Source organism: Apteryx rowi, unplaced genomic scaffold (genome assembly GCF_003343035.1).
Source record: "Apteryx rowi isolate R43461 unplaced genomic scaffold, aptRow1 scaffold_537, whole genome shotgun sequence".
Classification (NCBI taxonomy): domain Eukaryota; kingdom Metazoa; phylum Chordata; class Aves; order Apterygiformes; family Apterygidae; genus Apteryx; species Apteryx rowi.
The window spans coordinates 457628-470928 of NW_020450802.1; the positions used below are offsets into that span (position 1 = coordinate 457628).

General features: G+C 42.1%; 1 protein-coding gene across 3 annotated transcripts in view; it reads left to right on the forward strand.

Moving 5' to 3' along the window:
- Nucleotides 1–226: 226 nt before the first annotated feature.
- PHLPP2 (PH domain and leucine rich repeat protein phosphatase 2) overlaps nt 227–13301 on the forward strand; it is a 44658-nt gene continuing 31583 nt past the window's right edge. The window contains exons 1-3 of one of the 3 annotated variants that reach the window (XM_026081106.1): nt 380–468; nt 2104–2162; nt 11961–12094. In XM_026081106.1, coding sequence (XP_025936891.1) covers nt 2146–2162; nt 11961–12094 — 151 coding nt within the window. In that variant the 5' untranslated portion in view covers nt 380–468; nt 2104–2145. Of the gene's footprint in view, nt 469–2103; nt 2163–11960; nt 12095–13301 lie in introns of all 3 variants that reach the window. The other 2 variants (XM_026081108.1, XM_026081105.1) reach the window with 2 other exon arrangements.

Genomic DNA, 13301 nt, shown 5'->3' on the forward strand with positions numbered 1-13301 from the left:
GGGGCCGGGGCCGTGCGGGGAGAGGCGGGGCGGCTCCCCCGGGCTGGCGGCGCGGGGCTCCCCGGCCGGGTCCCCGGCAGCGCCGGGGCGGCATGCCTGCGGCCTCTGCCAGCCCGGCTGCCGGGTCAGCTCGGAGCAGTGAACGAAAGCCTCTGCAGGAGGAGAGCAGCCAAATGTCGGCTTGAGAGCTAGTCACTGACGTTCTGTTTCACTTGCCTGGCAGAGAAACATGAAGCGCAATGGGAGCAGAAGCTGCTTGAACAGGAGTCGGTTTGGTTCCCGTGAGAGGGACTGGCTGAAAGAGGACGTTGGACGAGGCTGCGTATATATTTATGGAGGAGATTCTGCAGTTAATGCTTCTTCTGACTTGCACTTGGTCCTTTGTACAGTGGACACCCCAGTATCTGAGATATGTGATGGAGAAGAGAGGGAAAACCTCTTTCTGCAGTTTCACGGAGACCTGGTCAGGTGAGGGCTGAGGAAGCATACATCTGCATTGAGAAATGTTTGCTTTAGACATGCAGGGCTCTGTGATCGCTTTGTGYCTACATATGTCATCAGGGCTGATACGGAACAGACAGAGGTGGCCTTGAGTACTGCGACTCATAAAGCGAGGTCCTGGGGAGCTTTTTGCCCATCTCTTAGTCAAGCCATAGGTGTTTTAGCTGGGAGGGGTTGGCTGGATCTTCAACCAGAAATGCATCCTTATTTTGTAGATAGAGGTTACTGTTCAGGTACTCCTTTGTTATCTTCTATTTTAGTGCTGTTCTAAAATCAATAAAATTTAAGCTATTTAAGAGCCTGTAAGCAATCCTTCTGAGTCAGTGAAACATGTAGAGTACTTTCACAGTTACGTCTGGTAACATTTATGCGTTAGCAATTTTTTTGCTAAAGATATCTTCTTAAAATGAATTGCAAGGTAAATAACAATTAAAGGTAGGCACAGAGGTAGTGTAAGGGTTGTATAAAGAAGACTTAGGCTTCAGGTCATACGTTTTACACCTGCAGTTATTATAGGTTGAAAACAGACCTTGGTATAGGGTTTAATGCATGTGAACTTTATGCTGAGTGTATTATGGAMTCCTCTAGGTTTACAGGCTCCAATTAGGTATGTTAGAATTTAGACTTTGCATTGATTCTTCTGGACTTAAAATTCAGTTATAAAGTGGCTGCTCCTCTTCCCTGCCCAAAAAATTCACTATGATCCTGTTACTAAAGACCAGGTAATAGAGATTGACATCACGAACTGGACAGGAGCAGAGCTGACTCTCTGAAATTGAAATGAAAATCATACRGTGTATGGGTCCAAAGGTAAAAAAACATATCACGTACATTTGATCAAATAGAGGGGGTGCTAGTGGCAATAGATGTGGAGAATAGGATGCAGTTAAAACTGACAGTTGAAAAAAGGTATTTAGAGCCGTTTGTCTTGTCCTGTCTGGGTCATAGGAACCAGAGATAGGTCAGTTAGAAAGCTGTTAGATGAGGATAGATGGACACTTGAATGGAGCTATGGAGGCAGCTGAAAATCTCCATTCATTGACTGAAGTATTTTTGAGGAAATTAGCTTGGTTTGGGCTATTACAGAGAGCAGATCTCCCAGTATTTAGAAGAAAGCATTGACTCCTTACTGCAGATCACAAAAAGACTGGCTAAAGCTTGTAGATATGTTCATAGAGGGATGTTTTGTTGTTTCTTTTCTCTTGTGTTTGAGCTTTTGAGATGGCTTTTGTGTTTGAATTGCTTTGAATTTATATCTCTCTTCTTGCGCTAGATACCAGTGCCTGTCTTTGATTTATGGCCAGCTTTGCACTGGATTAACAAATTGATCCTGCCGCCAATGTTTTGGAAGCAAGCACCAAGCTGTAAACCTGGTTAATTCCCACTCTTAAACTTGTTGCCTCGTGGTGTGTCTAGCACTTTGTCAAGCTTTATTTTGAGGTTAATGGAGAGTTTTTGATTCTTGCATGTCTGTTGCCTTTGTAATTCTCAGAATATATTTGCCACAAGAGAGATTCCTAAATTACTTCCCGTTAGAGGTGTTCTCAGTAGAGAAATGGGAGTTACCAGTATTGCTTCAGTAACCGTCTCTTTTGGTAACAGGAAGCATGTCCAAATGGTACCTGCTTGCATTTCCACAGGAAGATGACAGAACGCTCAAGGTATCCCCATGCTCTGCTGAGATAATTCTTTCCTTGCACAAAGTTTGCTGATTACTTTAATAACATGTTTGTGAATACAGATTGCTCAATTAAGCATCTGATTGCATTTTTCCATGACTATGTTATTCTCCCAAATAACTTCTGAATTCCACACCCTTTTAATCTCAGTAGGTGACTGTCAAAACCTGAGTATGGCAAAGGGTGATATGGTATGGTACCTGACTCAGAAAACTGAACACTAACTGGACAGCAAATGGGAGAATAACAGAAAACTTCTTCGTGTATTTGCTTTAAATAATCAGTAGTGTCCTTGTAATGTTTCTGTAGTTCCCTTTTGAGTATGTGTGCAGTGGAGTCAGTTTCTGTCAGAATTTTATCTTATTCTTCATAGTGCAAGTGAAGGATCTTTAGGGTTTTCCTTGCTGGAATCTTTCTGTTAGCATCTTTTCCTATTCAAAATTATCCCTTCCTGCGGAGGGGAGGATTAAACAAAAATAGCATGGATACCTTCTTTGGTCTGGACGCCCATCACTACAAAACTTCTACCGAAGAAGGTTTGAAAACTCACTGTAACTGGTGAAGAAGAGCTACAGTTGCAGCAGGAATTGTGAAACTGTTGCTGCTTTGTGTGGGCTTTGTTTCTGTCTTCTTAGCCCTTGCACCCTTGCCTAACAGAGCTGCCTCTCCCGCTCAGTGGAAGCGGCCAGTATGTGATGCAAAACCCGCCTGGACACGATCCTGTGCCACGTGCTCTAGGTGACCCTGCTGGAGCAGAAGGGTTGGACTAGATGATCTCCAGAGGTCCCTTCCAACCTCAACCCTTCTGTGATTCTGTGATACTGATGCGGGTATAATGGGCTGTTTGTATCATGTAGCAGCTGCTGCGGCTGCCAGGGTGCCATGTATTCTAGTATCTATTCACGTTGCTTTCTCTCAAAGGGAAAGTGTATTTTTCTACCTCAAGCTTTAACTGTTGCCTTTGGAATCAGTCGGCTTTGGTCACACTAATGAAGAAGGTTCCATGTAGAAACTCTGCCATTCAAGCCACTTGTTCCAGATACTGGATTTGGTTTTCCCTTCCGTGCTTTCCAGACCTTTTTTTAGATTTTACTAGTAGACCTCCTCAAGAGTTGGAGCAATGATCCATTCAGTCAGGACTCTCGGATGTCTCCAAAGGCATCCAGTGAACTGCTTCATAGCCTGGTTTGAATGCGGTCAGTAGGCAGCAAGCTGGTTTGTTCACTGCTTTATTTGCAGCGCCCTGTACTAGACCTCTGCATGTGAGCCTGAGACATGTCATTAACTAAACATTGGGACTCTGCTCTAGTGTCTCTTGGGTCACAGACCTGACTTGCAGCTGGTGCCAGAAGAATAGCTCTGCCGTGAGCTGAYGGTCAAGCATCCTCCCACCAGGTCTTGATGCTTGAAACATGTAACACCAACCCATGCTTCATCTGCCGAGTGGTCAGTCATTGCATCCTGTGTGCACGCAACTTTTTTGGTGCAGATTTTTCTGTAAACTCAGATTCTTTTGCAAAATAACAAGCTTTGAACAACTTACGGCTTTTGGCAGTCAACTTAAAAAATTCAGAAGGCTTAACTTTTTGGCCCTGGCTCTTGTATTCCAGCCAGTGGCAGGCAAACAAACATAGATGGTGCAGAAATACAGAATATTCTTTTGATTGGTTTTCAGATAGAAATGATACAATGGCAAGAGAGATACATTGGTTAGGGGATTAGGCTTGACTAGGTACTACTGAAAATGTTCCTCTCGCACATGACTTTTTTAGAAAAAGAACGAAAATGGAGGCATTGTGTTTGGTTGATATCTTCGGGAAGCGTATCTGCTTGATTTATGTGGAAGAGAAAGAAAACTAAAGGTTTTTCAAATTAGTCATCCTGAAGCAATAATTCTTGCTGAAGTGAAAGATGATAAAAATAAAAATACTGACAAAACCAGGTCTCATCTGTAGAAGGGTCAAGTATGGTGGGATAGAGTATCCGGCTTTCTCAAGAGGGTAAACCATGGTGCAGTACCTTACTGTCTTTTGAGCAGCCTATAGAACTGTGATACAGTTTGAATATATTGTGTCATATGAAAAAGGCTTATGCCTTTACTATATTAAGGTTCTTCCTGAAATTTGATGTGTGCAAGAAGTTCAGTGCATACTAGCAACAGCCTCAGAAAGCCCTTTCAGCAACCAAATTATAGTGTTTGAGTTTTTTTCTTGTCTTTTTTCTTAATGTCACAATAGGAAGTCTAGGTGCAGACTACCTGAAGTGTTCTTTTTGYGAGTGACACTCAAGCATTTATGGTTCCTGAGCCGTGGGTCACATGCTGGAAAAGCTGCTTGTTGTCAAGCACAGAGCTTTGATAGCAGAAGAAGTGGAATCTAGGGGTAGTCTAGGGAAACTTGGGCAAGGTATTTGGAGAGCCAGTCAAATCTCATATTTCTCTTAAATTCTGCACTGAAAGTTAAAGAATACATCAGGATTTGCTGTATTGGAAACCTGAATTGTTTGGTGCAATCTATTATTCCAGTTTCTAGTAACTTGCCTGGAGGTACTGGAGTCAGATGTACAGGTTTGTTATTTCTGAAGTCACCTCAGAAAGCTCTTTAAAATTACAGTGTTGTGTTCACCACTATCCATTTCTATAGTAATAAATTTAAGTGATAACTTAAACCTCAGTTACACATTTATAGAAATGCTTGGCTCTAAGCTCAAGAAGGTCCTGAAAAAGACCAAGCACTTATATTTGAACTTATAAAAATCTCTGCAAAGAGAGAAGCATTGATGACTTTGCACTCTTTTGAACCAGTTACTTTTCCAGTGTCCCTCTCACAAAGCAGGGAAGGAAGAAGCTTTTCGTAAGTCAGCTTTTCATGCTGATTGTACAAAGAGCTGCATCTTAGCTGGACTAAGATCTTTTCCCAGGAGTTCCAAAAAGTTAAGCAGCATCTGAATAATTGATGGCTGTACAGTTGGTAAGCAATTCTGGAATGTCCATTCTGGATTGCAGACTAGAAACTACTTTCTGTTTTGTTTTGGAAAGCATAGGATTTGGTCCTTGTTTATAGGGCCTCCAAATTATTTTGGAAGGCTTCTTATCCCATACAAGATATAAAGTGGATAGCATCATCAAGAGTAAAGTCTTCCCAGTTACATGGGCAAGCTGTAGTTTTTCTGATACTGAGGCAAACTTGGATTGTTTTCTAAAATACATGAAATGTTACCAGGTTACTTCCATGTGGTTTTCAGATCAAAATTTGACACAACTATAGAGAGATTGTAAGAAATTTCTTAGGAAATCTGATTTCCAATTTACTAGTGCAAAAGGATGGACTGACTTTTGAAAAATCATGTGTTTAAAGTTTTTAAATATTTGCATTACTATTTTGTATGATTTAATGCAGTAATTGCYATGGAGTTTAAACTCACTTTCTAGTGACTGTACCAGGGAATAGAAAGAACTGTGCTGTTGGCAAGTTGAACAGTAGTAATTATCTGAGCTCAGTACTCTGGCATTACGTACCTTAAACTCCTGTGAATGCTGAGCATTTGTTCAATTTGTTTCGGAAAGTTCAGATGAATTTGGCTTTCCTACGAATTTTTCACTTCAAAAGAGGCATTACACATAACTGAAAACTATGCTTTTGTTTGTCACACGCTTGTGGCATAGCACGTGACTTGGATGTGAGAAAAGAATAGTGAGATTTTCTTTGCAAAAAAAAGTTAYGTTTCAACATAAAGCACTACGTTATCTGAATATGCATAAAACTGTTGACTATCTCTATTTCTTTTTCTTTGCTGGTTTAGAGAAGGAGCAGAAAGCAGCAGCCGTTTTCTGAGTCTCTCTTTTTTTTTTGTTTTTCTTTTTTTAATTGAAAAATCCAAAAACAGCAGCACCACCACCACCCTGGCACACACTTGATTACATCTTAAACTTTCAACTTTTCTGAATATAGTTTTAATGTATAAATTTTGGAGTATACATACAGTGGATATCAAATTGCTATCTCTGATGTTGGTTTTGGTCACATTGCAAGCTTTACAAAATTAGTACAGCCCCCAAAATTGATTAAAAATTATAACTGCTGACAGGCCTTGATAGGAATAAGCGTTTTTTGTTGGTTAAGGCAGCTGATATTTGATAAACTAAACTTATAATCCTATCAGTCCTATAAAGAAAGGAATAAGGACAGATTTCCAAGCAAACCGATTCCATCCTTTGGGTGGGTTTGGAGAGAGAGAGCAAAATTTTCTTTGTCCATTAACTTATTTATGGGTTGACATTTCTCAATAATTTCTGATTATATTTAGGGTTGCCTAGAGCCTGTTAATTCAGGAGAGCTTGATGTCAGTTTATTGATCAGTAGAGCTCCAAGAGTCCATTTCTGAAGTGGGAGGAAGGGGGCCATTTCATATACAGTTCTTTGGATAACAAGCTGGTGTATTTCCATATAAAAAATGTAAATTTGCCCTAATAAGGCTTAGCAAGCATTGAGAGGTAAGAACCATTTTTTTTGGTCTTAGTTGCATGTCAACCACATTGTCTTTTCATGGTAGAAGCTCTGTTGTTTTGGACTTTAACTTTGAGAGTAATCCCGCTTCAGTTTCTGATCCAAAGATCCTATCTGTGAAGTGAAAGAGTTGCAATGTATGTGCTTGAAATACCTGAGGTCAGTTAACTTCTTGAGATGTGTCCTGTTGACTGCAAAGGAAGTCTGGATGACTAGATGCTTTTAGATGGTGCATGTTTTGTGAAATCAGTCCTGCCTTAATTATAAGCTGGCAGCTGTAAAGCTGTCAGTAGTAGTGGAAATGCTGTAGAATAATCATTAAAATGAATCATTAAATATTTCTGTGCTTTATGAATGATGTATAATGCCAGTTAAAGTTCAGTAGAAAACAGGTCTTACCAAACAAACTTGATCTTGATACATAGAAATTTCAAGCTTGGTCGCCAAAGACATTAGCTATTTGTTGCACTACAGGATGTTCTGATGTCACTGATAGAAAAGCAATACACAACCAATAAAACTGATTGGCTGAAGTCTTACAAACTGGAAATCATTATTCAGTGTAAGGGGTTTTTTGGAGGAGAGGTTGTCTGAATGAAGAAAAGTAGACTTCTTATACTGTTCAGTTGCTCTGTTAATGATCTATGGCTAAAAGAAAAAGGAAAAAATCAGGAAATGTAAATTGTGGGAGTGATAAATATTGACAAGTCAGTGCTACAGGTTGATCTAATTGGTTTAACATACAGTATTCTCTGGAACTGACTGCTTTTCAATATAGCTTGATGTATTTATGTAGAAACCTAGTATACTAAATAGTAGAGGAAGGGGGTATAACTTGCAAAAACTGCTACTCAGAAGAACTTGTGGATTGAAGGGGCATGAGCGAATGTGCCATTCAATCACAAAATCAGAGTAGTCGAGGTTGGAAGAGCCCTTTGGAGATTGTCTAGTTCAACCCTCTCTTCGAGGAGGGTCAGCTAGAGCAGGCTGCTCAGGACTGTGTCCAGTCAGGTTTTGAATATTGCCAAGGATGGGGACTCCACAACTTCTCTGGGCAACCTGTTTCAGTGTTCAACCACCTCACAGTAGAAAAGTGTTTTCTTATGTTCAGACAGAATCTCCTGTGTTTCAGTTTGTGCCTGTTGCCTTTTGTCCTGTCAATGAAAAAAGTCTGGCTCCATCTTCTTTACACCCTCTCATCAGATATTTATTCACATTGATAAGATCCCCCCTTGAGCCTTCTCTTCTCCAGGCTAAACGATCCTAGCCCTTTGAGATTTTCTTTGTATGAGAGATGCTCCAGCCCCTTAGTCATCTTCGAGCCCTTTACTGGACTCGCTCCAGCAGGTCCTTGTCTTTCTTTTACTGTACAGCCCAGAGGTGGACACAGCACTCCAGGTGTGGCCTCACCAATGCTGAGTAGAGGGGAAGGATCTCCTCCCTCAAACTGCTGGTGATGCTCTTCCTAATGCAGCCTGRGATACTGTTGGCCGCCTCTGCCATGAGAGTGCGTTGCTAGCCCATGTTCAACTTGTTGTCCACCAGGACCCCCAGGTCCTTCTCTGCAAAGCTGCTTTCCAGCCAATCAGCATCTGGCCTGTACTGGTGCACGGGGTTATTTCCGCCTGAGACAGGACTTTGCATTTCTCTTTGCTGAATTTCATGAGGTTTCTCTCTGCCCATTTCTCCAGCCTGTTGAGGTCCCTCTGAATGGTGGCACAACCATCTGGTATATCAGCCACTCCTCCCTGCTTTGTATCCTCAGCAAACTTGCTGAGGATGCGCTGTGTCCCATTATCCAGGTCATGAGTGAAGATGTTAAACAGTACTGGACCCAGCAACAACCCCTGGGATACTCCACTAGTGACTGGCCTCCAGCTGGACATCATGCCGCTGATTACAACCCTCTGAGCTCTGCTGTTCACCCAGTTTTCAATCCACCTCAATGTCCGCTTATCTAGCCTGTACTTCATCGGCTTGTCTGTGAGGTTGTTATGGGAGACAGTGTCAAAAGTCTCGCTAAAGTGAAGATAAACAACGTCCACTGCTCTTCCCTTATCCACCAAGCCAATAATCTCATTGCAGAAGGCTACTAGGTTGGTCAAACATGATTTCCCCTTCGTAAATCCATGCTGACTACTTCCAATCACTTCTTGTCCTTCCTGTGTCTGGAAATGGTATTCAAGATTAGTTGCTCCATCATCTCCCAGGGGCCTGAGGTGAGGCTGTCCAACCTGTAGTTCCCCAGATCCTCCTTCTTGACCTCCTTGAAGATAGGAGTGACATTTGCTTTCTTCCAGTCCTCAGGAACCTCTCCTGATGGCCATGACCTCTCAAAGATTATTGAGAGTGGCCTTGCAGTGACATTGGTCAACTCCCTCAGCACTTGCAGGTGCATCCTGTCAGGTCACATGGAATTGTTCGTGTCCAGTTTGTTCAAATATTCCCTAACCTGATCCTCCTCCACTGAGAGTAGATATTCCTTGCTCCAGACTTTCCCAGTGGTCAAAGAGACCTGGGATTCCTGAAGGCTGGTCATACCAGTTAAGACTGAGGTGAAGAAGGCATTGAGTAACTCAAGTCTTCTCCATGTCCTTTGTCACCAGGTTCCCTGTGCCATTCAGCAGTGGACCCTCATTTTCCCTACCCTTCCTTTTGCYGCTAAGGTAACTTGTAGAAATCTTTCTTGTTGTCCTTCATGTCCCTCCTCAGATTCAACCCCAGATGGGCTTTGGCTTTCCTAACCTCATCCCTGCACACTCAGTGTCTCTACAGTCCTCTGGATCACCTGTACCTTCTTCTTCCTCTTTTATGTTTGAGTTTAGGCAGGAGCACCTTGTTCATCTGTGCAGGCCACCTGCTGCTTTTGCTTGATTTTCTGCTCATCAGGCTGGACCATTCTTAAGCTTGGAGGAGGGGCTCCTTGAATACTTTCTCTCCAGGGCTGTATCCCATTGGATTCTTCCAAGCAGATCCTTGAAGAGGCCAAAGTCTGATCTTCTGAAGACCAGGGTTGTGATCCTGCTTTTTGCCTTGCTCCCTCCTTGCAGGATCCTGAACTCTACCATCTTGAGGTCACTGCAGCTAAGGTTGCCCCTGACTTTCACATCCCTGCCCGTCCTTCCTTGTTTGTAAGTATGAGGTCCAACAGAGTGCTTCTCCTCCTTGGGCTCCTCAATCACCTGTATTAGGAAGTTGTCATCAATGCACTCTAGAAATATCCCGGATTGCTTGTGCCCTGCTGTATTGTCCCTCCAGCAGATATCAGGGTGGCTAAGGGTCCCCCATGAGGACTAGGACCTGCGAATATGAGGCTTCTTCCAGCCATCTGAAGAAGGCCTCATCTACTTCTTCCTGATCAGGCGGTCTGTAGCAGATGCCCAGTACAACGTCACCCATGCCAGTCTGCCCACTAACCCTGACCCATATGCTGTCAACTAATTCCTCACCTGTCTCCAGGCAGAGCTCCATGCATTCCAGTTGCTCTCTCATGTAAAGGGCAGCTCCCCCTCCTCACCTTCCTGGCTGGTCCTTCCTAAAGAGCCTGTATCCATCCATCACAGCACTCCAGTCATGTGAGCTATCCCACCATGTGTCTGTGATCCCAGTGAGATCATAGCCCTGTGACTGCACACAGACTTCTGATTCCATTTGTTCCCCATGCTGCATGCCTTAGCGAACAGTACTTGAGAGGCACCCAAGCATGCTAATTTCCCAGAAAGAGTATGAGAGCTTTTCCCGTAATGTTGTCCTGTAGGYACTTCCTTGTTTACATGTATATGCTTCAGGTGACTTCACTTTAGCCCTGTTTCATTGATTACAAGGCCCCTTTTGTTCATTTGACCACAGATCCTTTGCTTGCCAACCCCGTCCACCACTTCCTCTCTTGATTGTTGTCCATTCTCTCCCATCCCCATCATTCCTAGTTTRAATCTCTTCTTACCAGGTTGGCCAGCCTGCTGGCAAAGATACTTTTGCCCCAGTTAGTCAGGTGGATCCCATCTCTTCCAAGAAGTCACTGGTCCTCAAAGAGGGTCCCATGGTGGGGAGAGCAGATTTGRTCCTGGAATATAAATACTGTGTTGTACTGAGAAGAATCAAGAAGTCACTGTACCTTATTGGATAGTCAGTTCATGGATACAGTAAACAATCACGGTGCTAACACTTACAGAATGTTGATAAGCTAAAAAATTTTAAAGAGAGTGGTAAAAAATGATTTTGAGTCAAGGTAAACCCATCATACTGCAAGAAATTTTGAAGAGCATGTTGAGCTTCACCTTGAAGAGGAAGTCTGAGATGACTTGGTTCCTGATTTATAAACACCCACTTATAGAGTGGATGACTAAAACTCAAGGTCCGGTGACTGGAATCTGAAACTGGGCACATTTAGATTAAAAATGAGGATTTTTAATGGTGGATAATAATGAGTGGAACAATTGGAACAATTTATTTTAATTCCATTTTACATCTTCAGGGCTTAATCTTTTAAATTATTWTTTTTTCTTAAAATAAAGTTCTAACTTAGCCAGAAATTGTGATTTTATTGCAGAAAATAACAATCCAGAGTCTCTGGAAGAAGTGGGATGAGAGGATCAGAAAATGTCTTTTCTGATCTGAATATACTAAACCTGATATTTTGGGAGAAGTTTTTCTTACTCCCTTTTATTCAGGTTAGCCCCCTGAATCCTTCCTACTGTATGTTGCAGTTCTAAAAATGTCTTCTCTTTAAATATACTATTTGAGCTAATTTGTCAAAGCATAAGAGGCTTATAGTGATGAGATCTGAAGAGAAGGGGAAATTTCTTTTCTTGTCTGTCTTTTTAGAAGTCATCCTTCTGCAGGATTCTCATGTGCTTTGCTCCCAGCTGTATTTGGAAGAGAAATTTGTTTAAGTAGAGTTCTTTTATATCTTTCAGTCATTGTAAGTAGGGTTTTTTCAATTATTGGGGTCTGGGGKTTTTTGTCAGTGTTCCTGATTTTGTTTCTTGTCATTGTTTCCTCCTGCTACTCCTGGAATCATGGATAGGAAATGATCACTGTGGATTGTACGGGTCATGCCCATTGCTTTTCCTCTCCATTTCCCCTCTGTAATGCAATTCTTCAAGTGCTACAGTTTTGACAAACAGGAAGCACAGACCCCAAGGATGTGTGCTTGCCAGACCTTTTTAGAGGAGCAGAACGACCAGTATGTCAGTACTCCTTAACACTCTAACTGCAATAAGACATAATAAATCTTTCTTGCATTCTCAAACTCCTTTCTTGTATGTTTTGACAGGAGACTGGAGCCCACGGAAAAACCCCTTCAGATTGTGTATGACTACTTGGCTGGTTTGGGTTTTGAGGATCCTGCCAGAATGCAGGACGAAGCGACAAACTCTGATCTCAGCTGTATGATTCGCTTTTACAGTGGTAAGAACTTGTATACCTGCATGCTGTCAGTCTTCCTATAGCTTTAACTATGAGATGGAACTCAGCTGAAGCACAGATCATTGACTATTGGGTTTATAGATGGCTGCATCAAACATACAATATATCGGTAGGCATTTCTTAAAATACCATGTTTTCAAAATTAATAGAAAAAGCATAATGAATTTTGTAGTTCTCTTGACCATATCTATGCCTTGGAGAAAAGACAACTCCATAGGAAGCCACAAGATTGCTCTGTTATCTTTATTTTTTAATGTTATGACAAACAGCTCAGAGCTCCAAATGGGATCAGAAACCTACTGCAGTTCACTCTAGATAAGCCATTTCAGGCAACCTGCCTGAAGGTTGTCTTTCCAAAAGATGCATGCATACAAGGAAGGAGCATCCTGGTTAAATACTTCCACAGCCTGTGAAAATTGCATGAAAATGCCAGCTGCTTAATAACAGTGCAGGCTGCTGTAAGTAAACCAGTGCATTGTGTTGCAGAAGTGAGACTTCTGAGTGGCCAATTCTGAGTTTGGTCAATTTGGGGAGGATACCATGTGTATGAGGAGCAACAGAACAACAGTCATAGGCCTATTAGTGTATGATGCTGGTAGTCAGAAAAGGAATTTGTTGAAGAGGAGACAGAAGAAATGTAAAAGGAATGAGGAAAGTTGATAATTACATGATTTCTATTTTTTAGATACTTTGCTTGCTTATTTTTTGCATTTCAGAAAAAAAGTTTGTGTGTGTTTGTTTTTTAAGGAAAATTGCCCCTGTGTAGTGGAACTGAGTAGTCTGACTAAGCTGCTGTCCATCACTTGGTTGTTCAATGTCAAGAAATGAAATCACAAGGAATTGGTTTCTCAACCCTTTTACCTGAAACAGACTCCTCCTGTCTGTGAGCTGTGTGCAAAATAGGCAAACAGCGTAGATGTGCAGCGGAGACGGAACAAGTGTGATTTGGACACAGTCTGGATTTGTAGGGCAAGAGGTAGGGGAATCAGAAGTGACTTCAGGTGAAAGGGAAAAGGCATCAAGAATATAGCTGTAGAGAGCTTGTGAGGAATTTGGCTGAGGTGTGTCAAGCAGGATCTGCTTGAAGATTCAAGAAGGGCAAGCCCATTTCATGGAAGCAAGTAGGTCAAAAATGGAAGTGGGTAGTTTCAGTCAGCATGGGAGAGTAGCTCTGCCTAGAAAGAGGCTG